Source organism: Anolis carolinensis, chromosome 2 (assembly GCF_035594765.1).
Source record: "Anolis carolinensis isolate JA03-04 chromosome 2, rAnoCar3.1.pri, whole genome shotgun sequence".
Taxonomy (NCBI): Eukaryota; Metazoa; Chordata; class Lepidosauria; order Squamata; family Dactyloidae; genus Anolis; species Anolis carolinensis.
In genome coordinates, this window is record NC_085842.1 from 39,547,317 (window position 1) to 39,563,557 (window position 16,241).

Sequence of the window (16,241 nt, forward strand, 5' to 3'; positions counted from 1 at the left end):
ATTTGTATGCCTCCTTTTTCTCAGAGAAGGATCCAAAGCAGTTTTATGCCATTTATCACTAATAACAATAATCACTAACAATAAAATATACTGGGCATTCTAATACTTTGGAAAAATAGCAACAATTACAATGCATAGTCAAAAGTATTATTATTATTTACTTTATTTATTCCCTGCCTTTCTCCCTGAGGGGACTCAACGTGAAATATTGACATGTTTGGATTTATTGAAATATGCATTCAAAACTGTGTTGTAGACCAAGGAACTGGATTATTTAGTCACAGCTTAAGGATTCCAAAATATAGTACTTCCCCATATACACTTCTCTCTTATTTTGTTTGAATTTAAAAACATTTTTAAAATAGTGCCTGTCATTCAATGGAGCCAAGTTCATCCTTCTTGCTACTGTCTCTATAGTCTCTTTCTTCAAAATCAGACCCAAAAATGATTGGCTTTTTAGAGTCAAGTTTGGTTTGGCTTATGAGGCTGTCATTGAAAGAGATAAAAACAGGGGACATACGAAGGAACCCCATGTTAATGGGCTAAAAAGTACATTCTTTGCATGCAGAAGATCCTTACATCTGATGTCAGGGCTAGAAAAACACTTGCTTCAAACCTTGCAAAGCCATTGCCAGAAAACGCAGCCAATATTGAGCAAGACAAAGTAATGGTCTCCTATGTTTATCCCCTATATAAAATGGAAATGTTTAGGTTAACCAACTGGCATAAAATTCCTTACTATACTAATGATAAATGAACGATATATGACTTTGTGGAATGAATATAAATGATAAATGACTTTGCAAAGTAAAGAATTTTACCCTTCCTTGTGATATAAGCAATTGCCAAATAGGACACCTTTGGTCCAGGACAGAAATGTCATACACCTTTCTTTTCTTGTTTATTTCTCTTCCTGTTTCTTATTTATTGCCTTAAAAAGATTTTCTTTCCTTTTACATGAATGTAAAACACCTTAAAAGATTCCCATGATAAAAGGCCACTTCTCAGTAAGATGTGGAATACCGTTTTATTTAGCATTACAAGCAAAATAAGAAGATTTGTTTTGGCTTCAAAGGCAAATGAGCATCTGAGTACATTTTAGAACAGATTTGTTTATTTTTTTTAAAAAAAATGAAAATAAAAAAGCCCTAACCATTGTTACCATCCATCCAATTGTAAATTAAAAGGTGACTTTGTATTTTATTCATCTGGAAAATGTGTGCTTGTCATATCTGCTTGACGTTACGAGAATGAAGTTATGATTTGGACAGTAACAAACAATGACACTAGTCAACCTCATCAGGAGACATGAAATAAAGGAATGACAATGATTGATGGCAGCTATTCATTTACAGATATTTCTAGAAAATTCGGTATTGGCATCGTCAGTCTAATATGGTAAGTTTTTCCACTGTTCTTAACTGGTAGATCTGCACAATAGCGGAGGAGAGAGCAAATGTGACCAGGGGCTACACCAAGCCTTTTGTACACACAGTTGACTGCATGTTTTGAAGAACTGCTATGTTTCTTCATGGTAAGTTTAGGCTGCAATCCTATCTTGGAAGTAAGCCCCAATGAACTCAATGGGACTTACTTCTGAGTAGACATGTATAGGATTGTTCTGTTCAGCTGATTATATATGTAGAAAATAAGGAGATCACAGCAAAATGTCTGTGAACACACCAGACTCACAAAACAAAAAAAGTACCAGTAACATATATGAGTCTAAACACTGTTTCATTGGTTATTTTGGCTTTTGGAATATCAAATTTGATTACAGAAATATTGCAGTCTCTCTTGCTGTTTTAGAGTTTGCCACAAGCCTAACTTTAGTTTGTAGCCAATGTTAACATTCATGGAGGACTACTCATTTGAGTAAGTTTTATACCATACAGCTCTCTTCTTTGACATTATTGAACTTACTTTAAAAAATAAAATGGATCATGCTTTATAATGTTTTATTTGATATGGAATCAACAAACACATTCCTTTCAACATGTTCTCCAATTATGCATTTGACTGTAAATCACCAAAATGTTATAAATTGAATGAGAAAAGTGTTTAATATTTAGTGGACAATGCTTTAACAATATCTAATATATAAATTTCAGAAAATATAAAAATGTGCCACTTACCACATTTTGAAATGTTTTGAGTTAACTAATTAGAGGGGGAATTTGCCCCTGCATTGCTGTTAAAAGGCTCAGACAGTGATATACAGTATATTTAAAGTTCATGCAAAAATATGTGAAAATTGGATTTGTATTTGAAAATTGCATTCCTGTAATGTAGCATCTGCAAGTTGACAATACAAGAAAACATAGCAGTGTTCTCATGAGAGATAAATATAGACTGAAGCAACTAAAAGCACATACATTATCAAAAAGAAAACAACTAAGAGGATAGGAATGCATTCTAATGCAAGATACATATAATGCTGTCAGACCAGAATTCATTCATTCATTCAGTCTTTCTTTTTTTAAAAGACATAAAATCCAGATTTTCTACCAAAACTCTGTTCTAGTGCAAATCTGATCCTCTTCAGGCCTCCCCCACGAAATTAAAAAAAAATCAAAGGAAAAGAATTGAAGAAAAGAACAAAATGAATAAAATGAAGTATTTGCTAATAGAAGTGAAGAAATTCTGCCTGGTATCCAGGGTATGCTTATGAAAAAAAGAAAGAAAGAAACATAAAGAAAGAGGAGTATTGTCTCATGGTCAGGTGGCATGAATCCACCTGCTCCATATCATACTGCATTCAAAATACTCCTGATACATATTTGCCAGCTCTCGTGACCAGGAATAGATCCAATTCCCTCTTGAGTAAAAGTGCACTCACCATTTGTTTGAGGAACAGCTTTTTGAATGTGAATAAAGAATTAGTACATCACCTTGAGTTAAGATGGAGTGGCAAAAATATATTTTATTAGAATGAAAGCTTGTTTTTCTTTTAATACACCAGTATTCGCTAGGGAAAAGTAAATAGATGGCTTTAGAATGATAGATTTCTTTTGCAGTGCTTTGAAACAGTTATATTTGATATTGCATGCTAAATATTTTAATGAATTTTCCTGGTGGTGATGTGAGAAGGAGGAAGGTAAGGATAGGACAAAAGAAAGAAACCCTAAAGAGTCTAAACTATTTTCTGTCTTATTGGACATATAGAATATATATAGCATTAAACAAATTAAATAAAAACATAGAACCAAAGATGAACGGTTAAAATGATCATCACCCTGTTCACCCATTTTTGGTTGTAAACATTTTGAAGCTGCTAAACAATAAGGAGTTATTTTTTCTTGTTAAACCTTCCCTTTTTTACATACTGAACCTTCTCTCATCAGACTTACTATCCCACCTTTCTATTATTAGAAAGGTCCAGGGTTAACACCATTCTGTTGGTGCACTATAACAGGCTAACCATTGGGACAGAAAAAACAAAACAAAAACAAAAGATCGGTAGGTTGGCAAAATGCGGAATGATCTGTTGTCAGGCATTGAAGCAGTCAAACTAGATGTCAGTTCCATGGAAACAAAAGAAAGGTAAGAGTTACCCTCTTATTGTGATGTTAATTCATATTTACAATCTTGGGAATGGGAAATAAAAATAGGAAATGTTAATGGTTGGCTTTTACTAAGAGGATCAGTTGATGCCAATATGAAAGCCAGGGAGAGAAGGCAATTATGCAAACACCACATGCATCCTAATTTCAGTATGGAAACTTACATTTCAAACCTAAATTCAGGAAAATAATATGGATTTTTTAAAACTAGAAAATCTAAACATGAGAAAGATTTAAGAGGAGTAAAAAAAAGCACATTGCATATGTCAGATAATCGACTGTGATTATCTGAGCTGTGCTAGCTACAGGGAAGCACTTACCCTTGAGTCCAGCTAGAAGTTAGCAGGGTAAGAAGGAACAAACCAGAATAACATAAAGACTAGCAACAAGGCTCAGGAAAGCAGACAGGAGTTCTAACCTAGCAGCTAGAGTACTTGGGTTCAAGCAAGAATGAAACAAAAAAAATAATTAAGAAAATCGAAGGCAAAGAAAACAACTTAAAAAAGAATACAAACAAACAAACAAACAAACAACAACAACACTTAACAGCTGAAAAATTCTTATGAAGCTCAATAAACCTAGCCATAGAAATAGAGAGAAAAGAAATATATATATATATATAGGAGGGTGGAACAAAGGATCACACAACTTCTCAAAAAAGAACAGCCAAATCTTTTGCACGTGATGTGACTAACATCATCATTACATTTATTACAAAGAAAACAAAATGAAATAGGGAGAAAGAAAAGAAAAGCACAGATGACATGTGAAACAATTACTGAACAATCTTTCATGTTTAAAAGAACTTATAAAAATTGAAAGCTCTGTATGAGTGTATGTGTGTGTGTATTGGTGTTGTGTGTATTTCTGCATGCGTACGTTTCAGCTAGTGATCCCAGTAATAAAGCAAAACAGACAAAACTTGATACCCCCGGACAAGTGACCATTTAATGAAAATTCATATATTGCCAAAGGGTGTCATGTGTTGGTTTAAAAGTAAAGACCAAGTGCTTTTGATATATATTGGTCTTTACTTTCAAAATATACCTTTTACTGATGGAACTTTCAACAGGAATCCTTTATACATTCGTTTGGAAGTAAGCGCCACTGAAAGCAGTGGGATTTGCTTTTAAACAAGCATACATAGGATTGCTCTTTTATTTTATTTTGCAATAGTAAACAAAAAAAATCACCAACAGAAGTACCAGTCTCCCACTAAAAAAGAGAAGAGATTGCAGAACTTTATCAAAAGGATGAATAGCAGAATTTACTGTTTTCTGCCTTTAAAATCCACACAAAAATATACTCTGCTTCAAAGGGAAAATGACTATTTTACCCAAAGATGGAAAGCATCCATCAAATGGGAAGTCAATGGTTGCATAAAGTTTACATTTCCTGAGACAAATTAGGCAGGAACCAAATGAATTCAGCATTATTCCCACATTTCCCAGCTGTAAAATGTGTTGTTCTCAGGTTTCTGTTTTACAGACAGCTTCTCCTTAAGACTGGAGTGTGTTTTTTTTTCCACCTCCTTAGTTGGTAATACAAAGTAGTTCTGCCATCCTTAGACAATTTATAACATCTATGAAAGTATTAATAAAAAATAGGAGAATTTTTTTTTCTAATGTGTACTTTCTCTTAAGCCTTTCATGTACCAAGTACTGTATGGTACTGTGAAAAAAAGGAAACAAAAAGAATATGCAAGCTCAATATGCAAGAATAATAGCATTTGTTACAACAAACCTTACCTTTTTGCAGTCGAACAAGAAAAAAATAAACAAAACCCTTTAAAATGCAATACTTGATTTACATGGGAATGGAATAATTAGTTCGATTGTCCTGTAATACCTCACCATTTTCATGTGTGCATAAAATGGACTCGCTTCTGCTTCTTGTATCTCTACCTGCATTTATTTTATTGCCCATCAATGTAAATTAAAAGGAGCTTGGTATTCCAACATAAGAGGAACAGATGCAAATATGCAGGCATTAACAAAGCATGAACCTTCACAGCCACAGCTCACTGGTATTTTGGTGAGCATAAAAAAACAGCACAGATGCATGGGTTCAGGTGAAAGGCCTATGCACAGATTATGTTTCTGCAAGACCACATTTTTGTGTCATTTCTTTCACCCCTGTGCAATTGCACTATCTCAAAAATACATGAGTTTTTCCGATTTATTTTTTGGTGGATTTAACTTGTAAAACTATGGATCATCTCTAGCAACCTCTAGTGGTACGTTTGCTGCTGCTCAAGAGTTCTCTACACTCATGTGTATGTGTGTGTATATATACACACACACCATACACATATACATACATATATATGTAGAAGACTGCAAAAACTTTAATCTTCATATATTACTTATTCGCTTCATGAGGATTACAATTTTTGCATTCTTCTACATTTACAACATTTCGCTCTATCACTATGTTCAGGCTCAAATAAAGCCAGAACAAACGAGAATGTAGAAAAATGTTTGCCTCTATCCAGACTGATCTCTTAATTCAGAGCAAGTAACTTTTTATTTATAGGGATGTTTCTTGGGTGGCTTTGTTTTTTGGATGTCCCATTTGCTACCTCAGAAGATTTGAAATGTGAGGACATGGAGACTTCCATTCCCACAGTCATACTTTTCCAGATTCCTTTCTTCTTTCCCAGAAAGGAAGAAAATAGGAATAAGGTAGCGTATCTAACAATGGAAAGTGTCATTCCTCCCATCAGCTGTTGTCAGTTCTTCACTGTTATGAAATGACATGCTAGATATAGAGTTTTGCTGCTCAATTTGGCCCCTTCCACACAGCTGAACAAAAATTCCACATTTTCTGCTTTGAACTGGGATATATGGCAGTGTGGACTCAGATAACCCAGTTCAAAGCAGATATTGTGGGATTTTCTGCTTTGATATTCTGGGTTATATGATTGTGTGGAAGGGCCCTCTGTTAAGAGGCCCTGTCATTGGACATGCTATTCTGTTTAGCTAAGGGAAATATATTGTTCGCTCTGTACAAAATAATACATAATGTGTGCACAAGGCCTTTGCATGCTTTTGTCTCCCTTTATTGGCCTGAAATGTTTGGCATGGAGTTCGGATCAAAAAGAAGGGGATAAATGGAAAGAGAGTGATATGGTCTGTCTATCCCAAGCAATGGAGCAATCTGGTGCAGTAGCCAGCCTAGATTCCCTCTATCTTGTTTAGTAAAAATCCTAAAAATCACACCCACAATTTTTGAAGCTAAAGGCATCACTGCTAGCTGAGAAATGGACAATGGCCCATTTTTCCGCATAACAGAATTTTACGCATAATGAAAAATTGGCCATTGAAAGGAAGGGGCATCTAAAAATAATTACAAGTTCTACATTCCAATAATTGAGATTTGCATTTAGGCTCTATCAGCTTTCTACTATGAGATAAACTGAAGGGATCAACTGCAAATCTCAATTCCCAAGGGCGCATTTTGAAATTCCTGGCCAGGTAAACAGAAAGCGAATAGAATGCTGAATGAGAGTGTTACAATTTTAGATAACAAAATTGGGTTACATAAGGGGGGATGTGTCTCTCATATGCTCTGGGACCAGCCAGCCATTCAGGATGCTAAGAAGGGCCACCAAACTGCTCCGTGGCATCCATGTGCAAGCAAATCAGAAGAGTATGCCACTACTACTTACCTATGTTCTATATGCATCATTGATCTTGAATCATGAAAAATGTGCGGCTCCTAGTATATTCTTTGCATTAATGTGTTTTGTCTATGCACCTCAAGGATGTGGGATTGGGATGCACATGCTATTATAAGGCACAATGCTATAGTGTTTCAATCAATCAGTCAAACTGTCAGTTAAACAAAATTCCTTGTATAATGTGTACAGGCAACAAAAGGGAAGACATGAAATGAATACCTTTCAACCAACCTGCATCATGCCATGTTTTCATTCATATTGAAATGAAAGCCAAGCTTTACTGGGCAATAATAAAGACAGCATAAGAGTCCAAGCTATGCAAGCATGTGAAAAAAATATATAAGCATATCTAATGTTCTCAGTGCTTATGGATTATGACAGGCATACTCTGTGGCAAATGAGGAAATGAACTTTCTCAATAGTCTGGTGCCTAAAAACTGCCAGTACCTATAAGTCTCTCAGGTGTTTCAAGTCTCTATCTGACACATGCATACTCAATACCAAAGACTGCTATACACAACTACTTTGACCTCGCAAAACCTTTCACAGAAATTGATCCAACTTTACTTTAAGTGTTTTAGTTATTTGTCATACGTCTGAACAGCTATGAAAAGGTTGTGAGATCAGAGCTCTGTTCACATAGAATCATATGTTTTCTAGTCAGTCCTTTGTGTACAATAGCACTCCACATGAACTATGCTCCAGCATATTATCAAATATCAAAATGATAATGATTACTGTAATTATTAAAATGTATCAGTTACATCCTGTACCTAGTGGATGTCCAGGCCAATGTATACAAAGAAAGCATATGGCTTAATATGTTAAGGCACCTATTTATGGTGGGTTCCACATCAGTGAAAATGTTTGCCTTTGGTAACTTAACAGCAATCTACACTGATTACTTAATATGGAAGGGCTGTGAATCAGCTCTGCTGTGGCCAAAAGCTGCATGAAGAGTAAGACCACCTTAACACATATTTCCGTATGTTAACCAAAGTTGTGGAAGTGTTTGAATTCTGGCCAAGAATTTGGAGTATCCATTGATTTTAAGGCCGTGTAAACAGTTGGTCTGGTTTCAAGATGGAATCAGCTGCAACTGTTTTCACTGCCATCCCATGTCTCCCGGGCTCAGGCGGCCTGGGTACATGGAAAGACACTTAATGTCACCTCCCATTCTCCAAGTTGTGGTGGAAGGTTGGGGGAGAGAAGGGGCATTATTTACATCATCACTACAGGCGATGGCCGATCAATAGTACCCATATTGTGACCAGAGACATGGATAGAATCATAGAATCATAGAATCATAGAATAGTAGAGTTGGAAGAGACCACATGGGCCATCTAGTCCAACCCCCTGCTAAGAAGCAGGAAATCGCATTCAAAGCACCCCCGACAGATGGCCATCCAGCCTCTGCTTAAGGTTAACTATTGGGTCAGGACTCCCCTCACACCTCCCAAGGCTGATCCAGTATGCACATGCCAAATCAGTTTTGGAATAGTCCATCAGTGTAGACTCACTCTTCTGGAGTCCTTCCCTACTACACAGTTATAGTGCTAAGATTCCACTTTAGCTGTCATCATAACATCCTCTGGAATCCTGAGATTTACAGTTTAGGGAAATTCATTTATAATTCTCAGCCTAACAAAAGTATAGACATTCCATATGACATTGCTATGCAAACTGAAGTGGAATCATGGTGTGAAAATTGTCTTGTGTGAAAAGGCCTGCGATCTTTTCTCACCCTGAAGTTCTGCATTCAATGTAAAACCTACATCTAAGAAATCCTCCAGTGACTTTCTAAAGCCTAAGCCTGGAACATCTTCTGGGATCATGCTATGTGGGTCATGTTTTGTAAGTCAGGACATAGTACCATATTTTTAATGAAACATGACTAATAATTTATGTTTTTTCAATCAACAGTTGATTTGAGCAGTTCAGTGGTGTGAGGCTATGTGGCCCTAGAATAAAGTAACATCTATAAAGAATTACTAGTCAGCTCTTCATTACACTGCATAATACCTGGTTTTCTATGCAGCTATCCTGTGATGTAGATGCAAGACACAGTTATGCCAGGTTTATACCACTTTAACTATTGTGACTCCACCCTAGCCATGTTGACCATAAAAGAAAATCAAGTGCCGTGATTCCTTTTTTAGGCCAACTAGCAGAGGCAAAGTTTATTTCGCTATCTTTTAAAGCCCTCTGTCTTCTTCATCAGGCAAGCAAACATGGAAAGGCAAACATTTATATCTCTATATCCTTCCCTCTATAAGCAGGATGCAGACCTGTGACTCTAACAATGTGAATTTCCTCCCCCCAGTGTGATTTTTCACAATCTTTGGACTTTGAAAGTTAGTATGATGAATTTTGTGTTGTCTTTGGCCTACTAAAGGTATCATCACAATGGGCACTTTAGATACAGTAGAGTCTCACTTATCCAAGCTAAATGGGCCAGCAGAAGCTTGGATAAGTGAATATCTTGGATAATAAGGAGGGATTAAGGAAACGCCTATTAAACATCAAATTAGGTTATGATTTTACAAATTAAGCACCAAAACATCATGTTATACAACAAATTTGACAGAAAAAGTAGTTCAATACGCAGTAATGTTATGTTGTAATTACTGTATTTACGAATTTTGCACCAAAATATCACGATATATTGAAAACATTGACTACAAAAATGGCTTGGATAATCCAGAAGCTTGGATAAGCGAGGCTTGGATAAGTGAGATTCTACTGTATTGGATTAAGAAGGTCTTTGTGATCTTTGAGAAGATAATCGGGATATGATGTTTTAATTGATTATGTATTGCTGCCCAACGTACTTGTATGAATTTTATATGTTGCACACCGCTTTGAAACCCACCCACAGGAGAAAAGCGGAATAGAAATGAATTATTATTATTATTATTATTAATAATAATAATAATGGCTGAGGACTTAATCAGCTTGGCTCTATAGTTTAAATAGGTATCTTGGGAACGATAGCTCTGGGAACTCAACTAGAGATTTCTAAGTACTTTACCAATGATTCAATAGGATGGAGCTAAGGGAATTAAAATGGTATGAAACAGATGTCATCATGTAATGCAAATACTTCTCTAAATAGTTTCTTTCAGAAAACCCAGAAAGCACAGAGGAAGAATGAAAAAGGGATGGCACTGTGTGGATGGGCATGCAATTGTTTAAAAAGCTGATAAGTAAACCAAGTGGTCTCCTGAAACATAATCTCTGATATTTTTCTTGTCAAGTATTGCATTTTAGACTTTACACCGAATGTTTCCAATAGGGTTCTTTTCTTGGTCTGCTTCACATCTCATTCAGAATCCTCAGATGTATATACAAACCAAATGGAAAAAAATGTATTTAGAATAAGCTGTTTTCCCCCTGAAAATGAATATCTACATATAAGCAACCTTTAGAGCAAAAATATATTTTACTTACAAAATTGAGAGATTGGAGCATCTAGCTGGGGCACGTTTCCTCCTTTAGCGTTAAGCTTCTGAACTTGAGTGGGTGGCACAGGTTTGTGGGACTGCCCAGTGGCTCGGTACATGGCTTGAACCCACAGGATACGGTCTTGTTCATCATCACTTGCAAAAATCACTGTGTCACCTTCTTTCACTGCATTGAAAAATGCTCTGCCACCCTCCAAGCCTGAGGAAAATCAGAAATGAGTCAATAAAAAAGGCAGGGCATAGAGTATGTGGTTGTTACCTACCGGGCATTAATGGCTTTGCATTCTAAGAACAAAGGATTTCGTTCTGCTTCGTCCATAAAGCTTTCCTATACCATATTTTCTTCTGAAAAGGCCTTCATAAGCATGGACAGTCTTCAGAACAAAGCAAGAGATTGCACTTGAGGGATGGCATAGGAGAGCTTCTCTTGTGCAGGCATTTATGTCAAGGGATCTTTGGAGTAGATGTACCTATGTAGCCAGCAAACAAATTGGGGCAATCAAAAATAAAGAACACCAGAAAACATTCTTGCTTACCTGGCTGTGGGTCTGTGTAGTCCACCGTGTATCCATCAAGTTGCAACAGCTCTTGAGGTTCAGCTTTTTTTTCTCGGTAACTGCACATAGCAAATGTATACTGGCTAACCTGCAGAAAATCATAAAGCTTAAATAGATTAGCAACCAATCAATGATAAAAGAAACAGCAAAAGCTGAAACATTTGCACATACTTGTTCCTTGATATTTTATCTCAGCTAAACTCATTGAATGTGAAATCTCTCCACAAGTATGATAGGGGATCTAATCCGGGTTGGACATGTAAAAGAGCATCCTGCAATCTGACAGTATGCTGAAAAGAGTTCTGCTTTTACTGTAGTATCTGGATTAGCAAATGATCTTTGGAATGCTTTTAGAGGAATACCAATGAGCAATGAGTCTGAGAAGAAGACACAAGTCTGTGAAGGAGCTAAACACAGTATTCCTTGAGAGACTCTTCAGACTTAAGTGTACATTGAAGATTTGCAAAGTATACTCCTAGAAATGGAATGTGTATTTGAAAACAGATGCATCATACTGATACAGTTACCAGGCAGCCTTAATTGGCTCACCTCTCTTTTGAGTGTATGATCTGTGACCATTGTGGGCCTTTTATTGTGCACTGAATTAAAGTTCCATTTCATTACAAAGAGCATGCTGCAAAATGGTTCTACTAGGCTTGTAGTACTGTGCCCTATGAAAGCCCTATGTGTTTGGTTTAAAAGACAGCTGCTCTGGCATTATCAGAAATGTTTTAGCATGACAGGCAGCATGGCATATCATAATGAGAACATCTGCTAGCACAACTAGTGGCTGACTCATAGCCTTCAGGCTAAGAACGAAGTGGAGGAGTCCAAAATCTGGTCGAGAAGTAACAATCTTCGTCCAATAAATCAGAGTTTATTGACCAAGATGAAGTACTAGCTTGGTTGTTGCCCTTCCTTTGTTCCATCATTTGCATGACATGATGCAAGTAATTGTATGTATGTGTGTGTGTGTGTGTGTGTATACACACACACACACACATACATACATACACACACACACACACTTATATCAGGACTGGGAAACTGTTATGAATCAAGATTATCAATCAAGATTATGACATTGTAACCATGCTGTCAATCAGCCCCGTGTGTTCTAAATAATTTATGTAAACTGAATTTGTATTATAAATACCCCACAAAAAAGACAGCAGAACAAAAAGTTATATTTCTTTTTATAGTACACAGCCACAACACATAATTCAGACATCAAAAGTGTTTCCTTGCCAAAAAGATCTGAATACCTCTGGAAGTCTGGCATCATCCCACCCACTCTCATATATTCAATAAAATAATTCCACATAATAGTAAAACAGATTACTTCTCTCTTCATCCCTTGTGTATTTTAAGACACCAAAGTCATTTTCCTCTACTCTTATGTTAGATATGGGTCATAGTTTTTTCTTAGCAGTTTCTTCCCTCACTCCCCTGTAAAGAATCTATGATAGGAAGATTAACTTCAAAACTGAAAAAAATGTCATCATGTCTCGAGTATATGAGCTGACAACTAATCGCTCTCCATCCTTTGCCGAACTCCATCAGAAACTCTCAATGGAACAGTACACTTACTGTAAATAGTAGGTAAGCTGGTAGCAAAGAGTCAAAATGGCATTTTGTTACCTTATAACATTGTTTTTAAAATACTTATAGAAAGGACTTTTCATTCTCTGAATTGTTTCCAGGGCTTTTTTCAAAATAGAAAAGCATTGTCCAGAAGGAAGACTCTACATGCTTTGTAAACTCTTGTCATTCATTCAGCTATTGCCAGAGTGACACAATGTCATAAACAATGTGAGCTAAACTGTTGGTCACCAGTCATATTAAAACAATCTTAAAACCGCTCAGATCTGTACAATTCTTGTCACTGGTCCTGTAAATGGCAGCTTTCACTCCTTCGAGTTACCATCTATCTGCATGACATGATGCATTCAATGTCAAAATCTTCACGGCAGTCTTTTCAGTGGCTTCGGGGAGCTTTGACATCGCCTTTAGGTGCCCATCAGGCTGCATCAAGACCCAGCTTGTACTCAACATTTTTTTTTCAAAAACCAGGATTGTCTAGTAGAAGGCGGTTAGAAACCAGAGGATTCTCCTGTGCTCTAGGCTAAGAACAGTGAAATTTACTGTCAAACGATTTTGAAATGACTTTGTTAAGGTTGTGTCACATTCTGGATTCCTTGCATAATTATATTGATTTGGACGTTTCCTTGACCTCTGGAAGAAACTTTGGCTTCTGCTGGTTCCTTAAAACTCTTGTATCAATGAATTGTGCTTCTCATTTGGAGAAAAATAGCAAGGGGGGCAGGGAGAGAAATCTCACACAGAAGCAGTCTGATTAGATGTGAAAGTCCATTAGTTGCAATGTGAAAAGAGCTATAAGATTTCCTTTCATACAGAAATTATGTTACAAGAAAAGCTAGATATGAATACCCTCTATATATTATAAAATGTAGTTTTTAAAAAAGTAGTTGACAGTTTCATGCAAGTGAGGTTAATTCAGTGCCATGCTGCCCTCCACTGGACTCAAATTTGTATTAACTATTTGCTTGTAATGTTCCTCTTCCAAGTAATTTCTCCTCACACGTAGGTGAGAAATCTCCTTAACAGAATAAGAATGCAAAAAGATAGCCACTCCACTCCTTGTACTCCAAAACAGATATTGCCTGGCTATATCATGCATGCTTTGAACAGGAGCGCCGTTATGAGGATGTAGGAGGGAGAAAAGGCATGTCCTTCCCAAATACAAATTCTGGCACCACATTAATTTTTCCCTTCAGTCCTGAACTTTCTAGCATTATAGAGAGTGAAATATTGAAAATGATTCATGCCTAGAACATAAAAGAACAAGTCATTTAAGGGGGCACAATTTTTTTGAGACAGCAGTGCCTCCCTTCATTATAGTTGCACTCCTGCTTTCAAAGCATGCTGATACTACCATGGTGCACTGTTTGAGCAGATAAGGAAAAGGTGTTCAGTTCAATACAGGGAAAGTTACAATGAAGTGTTAGAGTAGAGGGTTGAATGCCCTGTGGCCTTTTCTGCACTCTGCACAACGTCCTGCACTGAAATACAATGGAGTCTGCTGTGTCACCTGTGTGGAAGAACAATTGAACTGACTACCACTCTCATTTGGAAATGCGAAGGTTGCATTGGAGAGTACGAACTTGTTCATTGTGGATGGCAACAAGGCATTTTCATTTATGAGCATAGAAAATATTATTTTCAACTTCCATAGTCAGTGCCAGCATGCCTAATTTATGTGACACTGCAGAAGTTGAAAAGAATATTTTTGTGCTCATAAATCACATTGCATGATCAAAATTTTTCTACTTCCAATTCCCTTGCTTTCCTCCTAGTACTCAGCTCTCTAACTCCCATTTCTCAGGTTTACTTGGCTGTCACTCCTATGTCTGCTCCTGCAGTATTCACAGCCATCGCATCTGCATCCTCCCAAATAAACACAAAACAGAACAAATACCAGAGAAGGAGGTCTTTGCTCCACCTTTAGCAAGACCGTAAAGAATGATTGGTGAGAATGCAGGGGGTATCCTAACCATTTCTCACTCTCCTTAAAATCATGAGGACCTCTTCTATCATGTCATACATGCTCTTCAGTGACAAGTGCAGTCTGCCAAAGCAGTACGTAAGAAATAGTCAAATAGTTTGATTTATATCTTGGACTTCCTTCAATGAGCTCAGAGAAATTCACAAGATAAGGCCTTTATCTGTTGGGAATACTTTTCCAAGACTTCTTGTGGATACCTGAAACTGCAGATGGGAGTGAGCCTTATATTTTAACTATACTTGGGCTAGAGGCATACTATAGAATAGCACTGGAGGACCTAGAAGAAAGGCCCACAGACAGTTCTGAGGGTTGGGGATATTTTTGGTGAATGAGTAAATGGAACTGTGGCTATCGAGTCTGAAAATAATGGATCATGACCTATAAAGCCCTAAATGGCTAGGGCCCAGGCTATTTGGCCAATTGCATTTCCTCTTACAAACCAGCTCGGGCACTGCAGTCAGCGGAGGAGGCTCTGTTCTCAGTCCCACCCCCATCTCAAGTGAGGCTGGTGGGAACGAGGGAGAGGGCCTTCTCCATGATCGCTCCCCACGTCTGGAACTTCCTCCCTAAAGAAATAAAGATGGCCCCTCCCTCCTCTCCTTCAAAAAACAACTGAAGACTAATCTTTGCTCATTAGCATATGGAGAGGAGGATGATTAGATAACGAGAGATCAGTACTGGACCTCTGGTTGAGAACTACTGTTGTATTCGGGCTCTGCTAATCCATGTTGACCCTGCAGGCATCACTGGCCACACAACCAACCCACATGTCTTTGCAAACTTTGGTTGGCTCCTGAGTCCCCTGTTGGGTGAGAAGGGCAGGATATAAATATTGTAATAAATAAATAAAATAAATAAATCAATATGGATGTCTCATGCTTACGTTTTATGTCGTTATATAATTTTGTTTGCCTACATTTTGCTTACTTTATTGATGTTAGGTTCTAATTTTACGTTTACATGTGGGGTAATTATGGTTTATTTTGCCTCTACATGTTTGTTTTTATTAAGGCATTGATTGTTTACCTTTTTGTATGTTGGAATTCATCCTGAATCCTCCTGGGGAGATAGGGCGGAATATAAATATATTATATTATCTTATACTGTATATGTTCCCCTCATTTCTGCTTTGTCTTTGTAATTGACTAGTCAGGTTAAATAATGACTGTCCCAAGGTTAATGCTCGAATGTCACAGCTCAGGGGGGTCAAAACCCAGACATCTCAAGTTCCTATAGTTTCTTATATAGAACCCACTGAAATTGGTCCTTCAGACAGGGAAGCGATTTTGGTTTGGGTGAACAAGACAGACCTCTGTACTGTAGTGAGAAATAAGACTGACACTGATAGTATTTAGAGGCATCATGACATGATTTTAACAAGTTTTATGC

At 37.1% G+C, this 16,241-nt stretch overlaps 1 protein-coding gene across 18 annotated transcripts in view; it reads right to left on the reverse strand.

Annotated features, from left to right (window-relative positions):
- Window positions 1-16,241, reverse strand: part of cadps (calcium dependent secretion activator) — a 445,008-nt gene that overhangs the window by 174,225 nt on the left and 254,542 nt on the right. For 10 of the 18 annotated variants that reach the window (XM_062969670.1, XM_062969675.1, XM_062969668.1 and 7 more), the window contains exons 10-12: window positions 11,246-11,354; window positions 10,696-10,908; window positions 3,884-3,895 (exon numbers count right to left, since the gene is read on the reverse strand). In XM_062969670.1, coding sequence (XP_062825740.1) covers window positions 3,884-3,895; window positions 10,696-10,908; window positions 11,246-11,354 — 334 coding nt within the window. The remainder of the gene's footprint in view (window positions 1-3,883; window positions 3,896-10,695; window positions 10,909-11,245; window positions 11,355-16,241) is intronic. The other 8 variants (XM_062969676.1, XM_062969674.1, XM_062969672.1 and 5 more) reach the window with 1 other exon arrangement.